The sequence below is a fragment of the Hemitrygon akajei genome, chromosome 12, assembly GCF_048418815.1.
Source record: "Hemitrygon akajei chromosome 12, sHemAka1.3, whole genome shotgun sequence".
In the NCBI taxonomy this organism is placed as follows: Eukaryota; Metazoa; Chordata; class Chondrichthyes; order Myliobatiformes; family Dasyatidae; genus Hemitrygon; species Hemitrygon akajei.
In genome coordinates this window covers 2,848,403-2,861,716 of record NC_133135.1, presented here as the reverse complement: position 1 = coordinate 2,861,716, position 13,314 = coordinate 2,848,403, and the positions used below count along the sequence as shown (strand labels likewise).

Sequence of the window (13,314 nt, the reverse complement as noted above, 5' to 3'; positions counted from 1 at the left end):
AAGTACCTCTGCATGCGTGACATGAAAGCCTTAAAAATCAACACAGAGTGCTGGGAGGATACAGCAGATGACCACAACAAATGGCAAGGTACTCTTCAACAACACCTAGAGCAAGGTGAAAGAGTGATCCTGAGTCAGTTTGAGGAGTGGAGAGCTAAACGGAGAGCACAGCGGACAACAATTCCACAACGCCCTACACGCGCAGCAACTGTGGCAGAGCCTACCGTTCCAAGATCGGCCTCAATAGCCACAGTCGACGCTGCTCGACAAACCAGTGACTACCAGAGGCGCAGGACCCATGGTCGACCACGACCGACAGAGGCCACATACACAGATAGGGTAAATTCAAGCAGGCATTTTCTACTGAGATTGGGTGAGACTAGAACTAGAGGTGAGAGATTAAGAGTGAAAGGAGAAATGTTTAAGGGAACATGAGTGGGAACTTCTTCACCCAGGATGGTGAGAGTGTGGAATGAGCTGCCTGTGGAAGCGGTGAATGTTGGTTCAATTTCAACATTGAAAAGAAATTTGGACAGGTACATTAGCGGGAGGGCTATGGACTGGGTGCAGATTGATTGAACTAAGCACAGTAATAGCTTGGTACAGACTAGATGGACCAAAGGCCTGTTTCCCTGCTGTAGAACAATAACTTTATAACGCTAGAAAAGCTCTTTTAAAAATGACACTTTACTGCCCCCCTGTGGATATTCTGCAACACTGTCAATTCAGATCTGAGGCCAATGAATATATAAAAGAACTGAATTGACTTATTTCTTACATCCTTCACGTACATGGAGTAAAAATCTTTATGTTATGTCTCCATCTAAATGTGCAATCATAGTACTTTATAATAATCTATAATAAATAGAACAGTCAATGTAATAGTCAGGATGCTCTCAATTATGCCCCTGTAAAAAGTTCTTAGGATTTGGGGGCCCATACCAAACTTTCTCAACCGTCTGAGGTGAAAGAGGTGCTGTTGTGCCTTTTTCCACCACACACAGCTGGTGTGTACAGACCACATGAGGTTCTTGGTGATATAGATGCTGAGGAACTTAAACCCTCTCAACCCAAGATCCATTAATGTCAATAGGGGTTAGCCTGTTTCCATTCTTCCTATAATTCACAACCAGTTCCTTTGTTTTTGCAACATTGAGGAAGAGGTTGTTTTCTTGACACCACTGTGTCAGGGTGATAACTTCTTCCCTGTACGCCACCTCATTATTGTTTGAGATAAGGCCTTAGTCTATAACGTTTAGATACATTTGTCATATTGAAACATACAGTGAAGTACATTGTTTGTGGCAATGACCAACACAGCCTGAGGATGTGCTGGGGAATGTCTCAAATGTTACCACACTTCAGGCATCAACATAGTATGACCACACCTCATTAATTCTAACCCGTACGTCTTTGGAATGTGGGAGGAAAGCTGAAAGGGAGGAGAGAATTGGCACCGCTCTCCAATCAGGATCTCAACCCCGCCGAGAGTACAGCACTTGCTCAGTAATACCCCTCCGGGCACCACCCACCCACAGCTCGCCATTCCCCTTTGTGGAGTGTCAGGAATCAGCCGTGGGTATGGAAACACGAGGAGCTTAGACACAACCCATTCGAGAGGGCCGTTGAGCCAACACCCCCACAGTCGGCTTTGTTACCTGGACAGGATAGTCCAAATCTGAGGGCCAGCCACAAAATCCCAGTCTTCCCACCCACAGATCGAAAGAGAGCTTTTATCACGTTGGCCTTTGTAAATCAGGGTATTGAGTACAGGAGGTGGAGTGGTATGTTGATGTTGTATAAGACTTTGGTGAGGCCAAATTTGAAGAACTGCATGCAGTTCTGGTCACCTAGCTAAAGGAAAGATATCAATAAGATTGAGAGGGTACAGAGAAAATTTATATGTCATAGGGAATGGTTGAATAGGTTGGGACTTTATTCCCTCGAATGTAAAAGATTGAGGAGAGATTCGATTCAGGTATACCTGAAGTTATGAGGGATATATGCAGGCATTTTCCACTGAGATTGGGTGGAACTTCAACTAGAGATCATGGGTTAAGGGTGAAAGGTGAAAAGTTTAAGTGGAACATGAGGGGGAACTTCTTTTCTCAGAGGGTCGTGTGAGCATGGAATGAGCTGCTGCTGGAAGTGATGGATGCAGGCTAAGTTTGAGAAATTTAGATAGGTACATGGATGGGTGAGGTCTGGAAGGCTATTGTTTGGATGTAGTTCAATGGGACTCAGCACGGACGAGATGGGCCAATGGATCTATTTCCATGCTGTACCACTCACGGTAGAGAAGGAGGTGACGTACGGTTTGCCTCTGTCAGAGAACGTCTCCTGCTCCGGAGCCTCAGTGTGCTCTTGCCCCTTGGCGAACTCTACCACCAGAGAGTGGCCCAAGCAGTTCAGCTGGTGCAGCCTGGACAGGGCCTGCAAAAGACGTCACATGTTAGAACAGTAGGTCTGCTGTTGGTGTGCTATTGTCACATGAGCCAACACAAAGTGAAAAACTTGCCTTGCATACTTCTCGTACAGATCTCAGTTCACTGAAGTAGAAGAAAGTAAAACAAAGGGAGCATATAAAAGAAAGGCACATGGATGAAACAAAAATGGAGGGTGATGCAGGAGGAAAGGGTTAGATTCATCATAAGAGCAGGTTAAAAGGTTAGCAGCACATTGTAGGCCAAAGGGCCTGTATTGTGCTGTAACGTTCTATATTAATAACAGGGCAGAATAAAGGGAAAAAGCTACAGAGAAAGTGCAAGATCTTAACCAGATAGATTGTGAGGCCAACAATCCATTGCATTGTACAAGACCACAAGATACTGAAGCAGAGGGAGAATGAATGAGTGCGGATGAAGTAAGGAAATTAAGCCACTAATCCCATCAAGTCTGCTCTGCCACTCCAACTTTGCTGATTCATTATCCCTCTCAACCCCATTCTCCTGTCTATAACACCCTGACTGATCAAGAGCCTATCAAGCTCCGCTTTAAATATATTCAATGCCTTGGCCTCCACAGCCATCTATTGCAATGAATTTCACAGATTCACCAACCTTTGCTGAAAGAAATTCCTCCTCATCTCTGTTCTAAAGGGACATCTTTATATTCTGAGGCTGTGCCCTCTGATCTTAGACTCCCCCACATCCTCTCCATGTCCACTTTACCTAAGCCTGCCAATATTCAATAGATATCAAAGAGAAACCCCCCCTCAGTTCCTCTGAACCCCAGAGCCATCAAATGTTAACCCTTTCATTCCTGGGATCATTCACATGAACTTCCTCTGGTCCCTCTCACATTTTTCTTTAGATAAAGGGCCCAAAACTGCTAGTAATACTTCAAATGACCAATGTTTTACAAAGCCTCAGCATTATATCCTTGCTTATATACATATAGAACATAGAAATTTACAGCACATTACAGGCCCTTCAGCCCACAATGTTGTGCCGACCATGTAACCTACTCTAGAAACTGCCTAGAATTTCCTTACTGCATAGTCCTGTTTTTCTAAGCTCTATGTACCTATCTAAGATGCTCTTAAAAGACCCTATTGTATCCGCTTCTACCACCAGCGCCAGCAGTGCATTCCACGCACCCACCACTCTCTGTGTCAAAAACTTACCCCTGACATCCCCTCAGTACATAATTCTAATCACCTTTAAAACTATGCCCCTCGTGTTAGCCATTTCAGCCCTGAGAAAAAGCCTCTGGCTATCCACACGATCAATGCCCCTCAGATATTCTAGTCCTCTCAACATTTACTAACGTTTACAGGAAAGAACATATATAATAGAATGGGTACATTTATGGTGGAGATTGATAGGCTGTTGAATAGTCAAAGTGTCAGAGGCTACGGAGAGAAGGCAGGAAAACGGGGATAATAAATCAGCCATGATGGAACGGTGGAGCAGACTTGGTAGACCAAATGGTCTAATTGTGCTCCCATATCCGATGGTCAAAAATGAATTTCAAGCTAGATTTTCCTACTTCAATAATTAACTTTGCACTTTGACTGTATAAATCTATTCAGTTTGATCTGGGTGCCTACACAGAGCACCTACCTTGGCTGCTGCGTGGGCAGATGAGAATGTTGCATAAGCTGTATGTTTCTGCAAAAGATAAAAATTATACAAGAAATTGATTTAAACAAGAATATTGTTCATTCCTTCAGAACAGCACTCGTCAGGACTGGGAGCAGCATGGACAGTGGCTGCCAAACAGCACCAGAGACCTGGGCTCTGATCAACTACCCACAGATTCCACACCTCACCCACACACCGTGGGACAATTTACAATAGCCTGTTAATCCATCCACCCGCATGTCTGACATGTGGTGAGAGCCAGAGTACTGGGGGGAAAAAATCACACGGTCACAGTGAGAACGTGCAAACTCCACACAGACAGTGCGGGGATTGAACCAGAGTGTCTGAACAGTGAGGCAGTGGCTCGACTCGCTGGGTCACCCTACGTCGTGTGGTTACCTCACTGAATACTGATGAATACATTACTTTATTTCAAGATACAGCACAGAACAGGCACTTCCAGCCCAACCATCCTGTACCACCTGATCACAGCCATGTGATCAATTAACCTATTTTATTTGTTTAGAGATCAGGCCCTTCCTGCCCAAGCCACACCACCCAGCAAGCCATCTGTTAAAAACTAGCCTGATCCCAGGACAATTTACAAACTGTCGTGCCTTTGGAATGTGGGAGGAAGCAAGAGCACCCAGAGGAAACCCACGTGCACACAGGAAAACGTACAAACTCCTTACAGATGAAGCCGCAATTAAACTCCAAACTCTGATGCCCCAAGCATCATGCCAACCGCTCGCTGCTATGACGCCCATGTAACGTGTATGTCTTTGGAATGTGGGTGGAAACTGGAGCACCTGCAGGAAATCCATGTGGACAGAGCTAGAATGCACAAACTCCTTACAGCAGCAGTTATCAAAGCAACACACACAAAGTGCTGGAGGAACTTGGCAGGCCAGGATATGAATAAAAGTTGACATTTCAGGCCAAGGCACTTTATCAAATCCATAGATGCTGCCTGACCTGCTGAGTTCCTCCAGCATTTTGTGCTAGATTTCCAGTATTTGCACAATCTCGTGTTTGTGGTGGGGTTTGAATGCTGGTCATTTGGACTGTAAAGCATTATACTAAGCACTATGACACCATGCTGCCACAGTTACCAGAGTAGTTATTCATGTAAACAGGCGAAGACTGTGTAGCTTTGTAAAAGGGAAACCATGTTTGCCCAATTTAATGGAGCTCTTTGAAAGAGGAACATATGCTGTGTGTGTACCAGATGCATACTTCCAGGAGGCAACCGATATAAAGCAGCTCAAAGGTCAATGCAAAAAATAAAAGCTTGTAGTGTAGGAGGTAGAATGTTGAATTGAATAATGATTGGATGGCTAACACGTAAAAGAGAGCACAAGATGTAATGACTGGTGTGGCACAGAGATCGACGTAGGGACCTGACTTCTACCGTTTCTATAAATGATTTGAAACAAAGACCAAAACATAAAGAATCATGGAGTGTTATAGCACTGAACCAGGCACTTTGGCCCATCTAGTCCATGCTGAACGGTACGTCTCTGGACTGTGGCAGGAAACCAGAGCAGCCGGAGAAAACTCACATGGTCACAGGGAGAATGTACAAACAGCAGTGGGATTGAACTTGCATGACTGAGACTATAAACTGCTACAACTATTATGCTGCTTATCTGCGCTAGTGTGTGTATACTAGTGGGAGTTGTGTATAATTTATGTTAAATTAAGTTTATTTTAACTTATATTTGTCATGCTGCTGCAAAAAGCTGATTTTCTTGGCATCGATACACTGTGTGTGCTTGTAGCAATAAACATGAACTTCACCAAAGTTTTATACAGTTAAAAAAAACTTCCCAACTTTGAATTGATGAAGGACTGTAAAAGTGCCATATGCTTTCTTTACCATCCCACCCAACTGTGTTTCCATTTTCTGGGAGTTATGGGCTTGTACCCCAACACCTCTCTGTTGATCAACACTCCACAGGGTCCTGCCATATATTCCCCTTGTATCTTTCCAAAGTACGACACCACACACTCTGGATTAAACTGCATTTGCCATTTCTTTGCCCAGATCTCCAACTGATCTCTATTCTTTGTCACTGTTCACAACTCCAGTAATGTCAAGATTCAAGATTGTTTGATGTTATTTCCAGTACACAAGTGCAAAAGAAAGCAAGATAATTGTTACTCTGGAATTGAGGTAGCACAAAAAAATTATAAAGAACACAATAATAAAAAATCAGTGAATGTAAATACATTAAGATAGCTGAGATATCTTAATCTATTGTACGTCCATAGAGCTGCTTGGCACAAGAGTGCCTATACATAAGGTGCCTCTGACAGGAAATGATAAAAGTAGTGCTGGTTGGGCATGTGGAGAGGTGTGGGAATATTGATCAGCCTTCCTGCTTAGGGAAAGTAACTGTTTTTGAGTCTGGTGGCCCTGGTGTGCATGCTACATTGCCTCCTCCCTGATGGGAATGGGACAAGCAGTCCATGAGCATATGCATATACATATATACTGGTGCCAAGCTGTATCGGCCCTTGCCTTTCCCTTGGACAACATCGGTGTTGTGGAGAGCGGAGACTTGCTGCATGGGCAACTGCCGGTTTCCCATACAACCGATGTTTATCCATTAGTCTCGCGAGACCATGGATCTGCTCCTGGAATGGTTTCCAGGGTGCAGGCCTGGGCAAGGTTGTATGGAAGACCAGCAGTTGCCCATGCAGCAAGTCTCCCCTCTCCACAACACCAATGTTGTTTTTTTAAATTTATATAAAAAATGCACACACACATATATGTATATATATTCAGTATTAGCTTCAAACATACTAACCAGATCACTTACACTTTCTTGAACAGCATTGTTACTGAATCTATAAGATCTGGTCTGTACTATGAGACAAGTAAAATTAGTGATCTTGTAGCTAGGAAAGAGTAATCCCAGTATGATTGTGTTTTTCATACAATTGAAGGGTGCAATAGTTCAATCTAAAACCAGTGTATTCTGCCTAAACAATGGGATGAGGGAGGATTTGGCAAGTGTAGACTGGGAACACAGGCTAAATGGTGGGACAGTTGAGGAACAACTTTCTTTTTTCAATCTTTTTATTATTATTATTATTATTAATATCAACATAATAAGTTTAATACATAGATAATGGGATTAGAAACATACAAATTTAAACTGAACATGCAAGGATACATAAGCAATAGCTACAATATAAATGAGTCTTCCCAAATCATGGACGATACAAGTAACATATAAACAAAGCAAACCTAGGTATATCATAATATATATAAAAAAAAACAGAAAAGAGAAAAAGAAAAAAAAAATATGCTAGAAAAACTAATCTAACAACCTAATAACTAATAAGGAAAAGAAACGAAAAAAGAAAAAAATGGAAAAAAAAATAATGAAAAAAAGGGCTGTTTATAATATCTAACAAAAATACAAAATCATCAGTGTCGTCAACTCCGATCCTCTCAACATATGTAAAATCAAAACTGGAAAAACAAATAGGCTTGGAACAGGGTCACATTACATCACATGAAAATATTGAATAAATGGTCTCCATATCTTTTCAAATTTAATCGAAGTATCAAATACAACACTTCTAATTTTCTCCAAATTTAGACATAACATAGTTTGAGAGAACCAATGAAATATGGTAGGAGGATTAATTTCTTTCCAATTCAACAAAATAGATCTTCTAGCCATTAATGTAAGAAATGCAATCATTCGACAAGCAGAAGAGGATAAATGGACTGAGTCCATCATTGGTAAACCAATTGCAGTAATAGGATGAGGTTGTAAATCAATGTTCAATACCGTGGAAATAATATCAAAAATGTCTTTCCAATATTTTTTCAAAAGCGGACAAGACCAAAACATTTGAGTTAAAGACGCTATCTCAGAATGACATCTGTCACAAATAGGACTCATATAGGAATAAAAATGAGCCAATTTATCCTTGGGAGGAACAACTTTCAAAGAGATTTTTCACGGTGCTCAACAAAAGCATCTTCCAGTTAAAAGCGAGGACAGTAAGTGGGGGAGAGCCAGCCTTGGATAACTAAGGAAATAAAAGAAGGCATCAAACTAAAAAAGCTCATGTGTACAAAGTTGCCAAAAGTAGTGGGAAACTGGAAGATTGGAAAAACTTTAAAAAGCAACAAAGGACCACAAAGTGAGCAATAAAGAAAGAGAAGATAGATTATGAAAATAAACTAGCACAAAATATAAAAACAGAAAGTAAAGATTTTATAATTATATAAAGCAGAAAAGGGTGGCTACAGTGAACGCAGGTCCCTTGGAGGCCAAGAAGGTGGAATTGATATTTGGTAACGAGGAAATGGCTGAGGCTTTGAATGACTATTTTGTGTTGGTCTGCATGGTGGAAGACACATTTAACACACCAAAGGGAAAGGTTATGGATGTGATGGGAGGTGTGGACCTCAATAGCTATCACTAAAGAGATAGTACTGAGCAAAATTGTGGGTCTGAAGATAGAAAAGTCCCCTGGTCCAGATGGAATGCATCCCAGGGTACTGAAAGAAATGGTAGAGGTTATAGTTGAGGCTTTGGCGATAAATTATCAAAATTCTCTGGGCAGGTCCACACGGATTGGAATAAGATGAATATCACGCCACTTTCAAAAAAAAATGTAGGTAAAAGGTAGGTAACTATAGGCCAGTTAGATAAACATCTGTCGAAAATACTTGAAGCTATCATTAAAGAAGAAATAGTGAGGCGTCTGGAAAGAAATGGATTCAGCAAAGGCAGGTCTTGTTTGACAAACTTACTGGAGTTCTTTGAGGACATAACGAGCACAGCGGATAGAGGGGAACAGATGGACGTTATTTACTTGGATTTCCAGAAGGCATTTGATAAGGTGCTGCATAAAGGACTTATCCATAAGATAAGGATGCATAAAGTTGGAGGTGATGTATTAGCATGGATAGAGGATTGGTTAACTAATAGAAAGCAGAGAGTTGGGATACATGGGTGTTACTCTGGTTGGCAATCAGTGGTGAGCGGTGTGCCACAGAGATCGGTGCTGGGCTCACAATTGTTCACAATATATATTAATGATCTGGAAGGGGGGGACTAAGTTTGCTGATGACCCTAAATTGAGTGGAAAAGCAAATTGTGCAGAGCATATGGAGAGTTTGCAGAGAGATATAGATAGGTTAATTGAGTGGGCAAGGATCTGACAGATGGAGTACAAAGTTGGTAAATGCAAGGTCATCCATTTTGGAAGGAAAAATGGAAGAGCAGGTTATTACGAAATGATAAAAGGTTGCAGCATGCTGCTGAGCAGAGGGACTTGGGAGTGCTTTTGCAGGAATCGCAAAAGATTGTTTTGCAGGTGCAGCAGACTATCAAGAAGGCAAATGGAATGTTGGTCTTCATTGCTAGAGTGATTGAATTTAAGAGCAGGGAGATTATACTGGAACTCCATAGGTTACTGGTGAGGCCACATCTGGAGTACTACATGCAGTTCTGATGTAAACAATGACCAGTTCTGGTCTCTTTACTTGAGGAAGGACAGACTGGCTTTGGAGGCAGTACAGAGGAGGTTGATTCTAGAGATGATGGGGTTAGACTATGAGGACAGATTGAGTTGCCTGGGACTGTACTTGCTGGAATTCAGAAGAATGAGAGATCTTATAGAAACATATAAAATTATGAAAGGGATAGATAAGATAGAGGTAGGAAAGTTGTTTCCACTGGTGGGTGACACTGGAGCTAGGGAACATAGCCTCAAGATTCGGGGGAGTAGATTTAGGATGGAGATGAGGAGAAACTGCTTTTCCAAGAGTGGTGAATCTGTGGAATTTTCTGCCCAATGAGGCAGTAGAGGCTACCTCAGTAAATATATTTAAGACAAGGTTGGATAGACTTTTACATAGTAGGACAATTAAGGGTTATGAAGAAAAGGCAGGTAGGTGGGATCAGTCATGATCTTATTGAATGGCAGAGTAGGCTTAACAGGCCAGACAGCCAACTCCTGTTTGTATTTCTTAAGTTCTTAAAACAGTTTCTAGCTGAGACCCTTCATCAGGAAGGGTCCCTTGTTTCTCCGACATTTGAAGTGTGTATGTGTTGCTTTGGATTTCCAGCATCTGCAGATTTTATGTTTATTTGTCTTTGTTAATGCATAGTTTTTCATAAATTCTATATTTCTCAATTTTTCCTGTAAATCCCTGTAAGAAAATTAATCTAAAGATAGCATATTGTGACAGTTATCTGCTTTGAACATTCTCCCTAAAATTCAACATGTAGAGTTTTAATGGTGTTTGTTAAGAACCTTACCAGACGGCCTTTGTCCGGCAAGACTCGAACCGATTCTGCTCCAAAATACTTCAGCAGATCCACCTTCTCACTGCTGGTCAACTCGGACGGGAGGTGTCTCACCAGAATGGTCTGGCTGCTTTTGATAGGAGGGGAAATGTTCTCGCCAGAGCCGGGAGCAGCCATGGTTCTGGGTGACTAACAAATAGTGCATGTTAGAGTCCAGGAAGAGGACTCAGAGAAAGTGGGAAGGGAGAGGTAGTGAGGAGATAGCTGGGATGGGGGAGGGGAGTGGTAGGAGTGGAAGGGGAGAGGTGGGGTGGGGAAAACAGGGCCAGAGGAGGGAAGCAGCAGAGGTAGGAGAAGTAGGGAACAAAGGTAAGAATGGTGGTAACAGGTAGTAGATGCTGGTACGATGGGGAGGGACAAGGAGGTAGATAAGGGAACAGCAGGGGGGATGATGGGGACGATGGGATAGGAGGGTTGATTGTGGAGAGGCTAGAGTGCGGATTAGGGGGATATAAAGCACCTCCCCAGCCCAAAACCCATTCAATCGTTCCCCATTACCTCCGCTCTCTTCTCCCCTCCCCACTCTCATGAACTCCTTCACCCCTCACACTCACCGGAAGCCGCTCCGCGAAGCTCTACAACCACACTCACAAACCTCGTGCCTTCCCGTAACGTGTCTGAGCCGCCAACCAATCAGCGCACGGGAACCCTCCGACCCCACCCCCTGTCCGGCGCTGAATGACAGTGGCAGCCCAGGTGAAGCAGCTGGCCCGCCTTCCTGTGCGGCAATGAGTGACAACTGCAGAGCCGCGCCTTTCCAGGGGGCGATGAGTGACGGTAGATGACCACGTGACGTAGAGCGGGCTCTCGCCTCGCCTCCCCCCGGCGGCTGTGAGTGACAGCAGCTCGCCCCACCTCCCCGGGTGCTGAGAGTGACAGCAGCTCGCCCCGCCTCCCCCGGCGGCTGTGAGTGATAGCAGCTCGCCCCACCTCCCCGGGTGCTGAGAGTGACAGCAGCTCGCCCCACCTCCCCGGGTGCTGAGAGTGACAGCAGTTCGTCCCGCCTCTCAGGGCGGCGGTGAGTGACAGCAGCTCGCCCCGCCTCCCCCGGCGGCTGTGAGTGATAGCAGCTCGCCCCACCTCCCCGGGTGCTGAGAGTGACAGCAGCTCGTCCCGCCTCTCGGAGCGGCGGTGAGTGACAGCAGCTCGTCCCGCCTCTCGGAGCGGCGGTGAGTGACAGCGCCAGCCCACGTGACGGAGCAGCGACTGCTGTCTGGCGTTAACTTTGCTGGTTCCGGCGGAGCCTCACTTCGCAGCGGCGGATGCAGTAGCTTGTCGTAGTGATAAAACAGACGGATGCCCCGTGGGGGTTTGCAAACATTCCACTAGTTACAGCAAAACGCTACAGATGCTGCAAAAATGACACCGAATATTCCGATGAAAAGTTAAGATCTCACTGAATTACAGGAAGGGTGTGGGGGCTTTGGAGAAGATGCAAATGAGGCTCACCAGGATGTTGCCTGGATTAGGGAGTATGAGCTATAAAAACTGGAACAAATGGGTTGTTTTAAGAGAGACTCTTAGATAGGTACTTGGAGCTTAGAAAAATAGAGGGTTCTGCAGTTGGGTCTGCACAACATTGTGGGCTGAAGGTGCTGAAGATTTCTATTTTCTATGTTTTATGTTTTCTCTGGAGCGGCTGAGGGTGTGGGACAACATGAGAGGTCTATAAATTGAGAAGCAGAGATGGGACTCTGCCTGATCTATGGTGGGCACTAGCCTCCCTACCATTAAGGAAATCTTCAAAAGGTGAAGCCTCAGGAAGGCATCATCCATAATTAGGCATGTCCTGGATAGTGAGGTAGCCCCCACCCTCCAGGTAGCCCCTATAGTGAGGTAAAGATCGTCCCCACCCAGGACATGCCCTCTTCTCATTACTATCATCAAGGAGGAGGACCAGGAGCCTGAAGGTCCACACTCAATGATTTAGGAACAGCTTCTTCCTCTCCACCATCAGAATTCTGAACATTCTCATGTATTGCATTCTATTTCTGCTAAGTTAACAAATTTCACAACACATAATAAACCTGATTCAGATTTTTATTTATTATATATTCTTGCTGTAATTTATGTATTTTGATGTATTGCACAGTATTGTTGCCAAAAACAAATTTCAAAGTTTAAAAGTTCAAAGTACATTTATTATCAAAGTATCTATACCATATACAGCCTTGAGATTTATCTGCTTATAGGCATCCACAAAACAGAGACCCAAAAGAGCCCACTAAAAAAAGAAAACCATTAAACTTTTACCCAATGTGTAGAAAAAAACAATTTGTGCAAACAATAAAAGTAAGCAAATGACATTGAGAGCTATAGCTTTGGAAGTGAGTCCACAGCATGAACTGTATCTAGGACCCCATTTGATGTAGGCCACAGCCTTGGATCAGTGCAGATACAAGCTAACCTTGAGGGGCAGCGAGCTGAACATCAGCCCATCCCTCTCCACTAGCCCTGACACCCTGACCTGGCACAAACCCGATTCAGAATTCCTGGAATTTTCCCACTCAGATAGATGCAAGGGAGGGGTCACCAAGGGGGAAAGAGCTGCTGATTTGTAAAATATTCCCCAGCACAGAGTGCAGAAACAGGCCCTCTGGCCCACACCGACCATGATTTGTATCTAAGCTGGTCCCATTTGCCTGAGTATGGCCCTTATCTCTTTAAAGTAGGGGCCCAACCTTTTTTATGCCATGGATCCCTATCATTAACAGAGGAGCTCATGGACCCCTGTCTGGGAAACCTCGCCTTGACCCGTCCAGATGTCTTTTAAATGTTGTTAATGTTTTTGATTTGGAACAAGAAGGCAGCAGGAGAGCACCTAAGGATTTCCAGCAGGAAGTCATTTTGAATTCTCGGGGGAAGAGAGAGGCCAGACTGCGCAG

At 43.9% G+C, this 13,314-nt stretch overlaps 1 protein-coding gene across 2 annotated transcripts in view; it reads right to left on the bottom strand.

Moving 5' to 3' along the window:
• rnpc3 (RNA-binding region (RNP1, RRM) containing 3) overlaps positions 1-11,080 on the bottom strand; it is a 73,396-nt gene extending 62,316 nt beyond the window's left edge. The window contains exons 1-4 of one of the 2 annotated variants that reach the window (XM_073062473.1): positions 10,984-11,080; positions 10,382-10,558; positions 4,065-4,112; positions 2,315-2,433 (exon numbers count right to left, since the gene is read on the bottom strand). In XM_073062473.1, the coding sequence (XP_072918574.1) occupies positions 2,315-2,433; positions 4,065-4,112; positions 10,382-10,546 (332 nt within the window). In that variant the 5' untranslated portion in view covers positions 10,547-10,558; positions 10,984-11,080. Of the gene's footprint in view, positions 1-2,314; positions 2,434-4,064; positions 4,113-10,381; positions 10,559-10,927 lie in introns of both variants that reach the window. The other variant, XM_073062472.1, reaches the window with a different exon arrangement.
• Between the last annotated feature and the right edge of the window lie 2,234 nt (positions 11,081-13,314).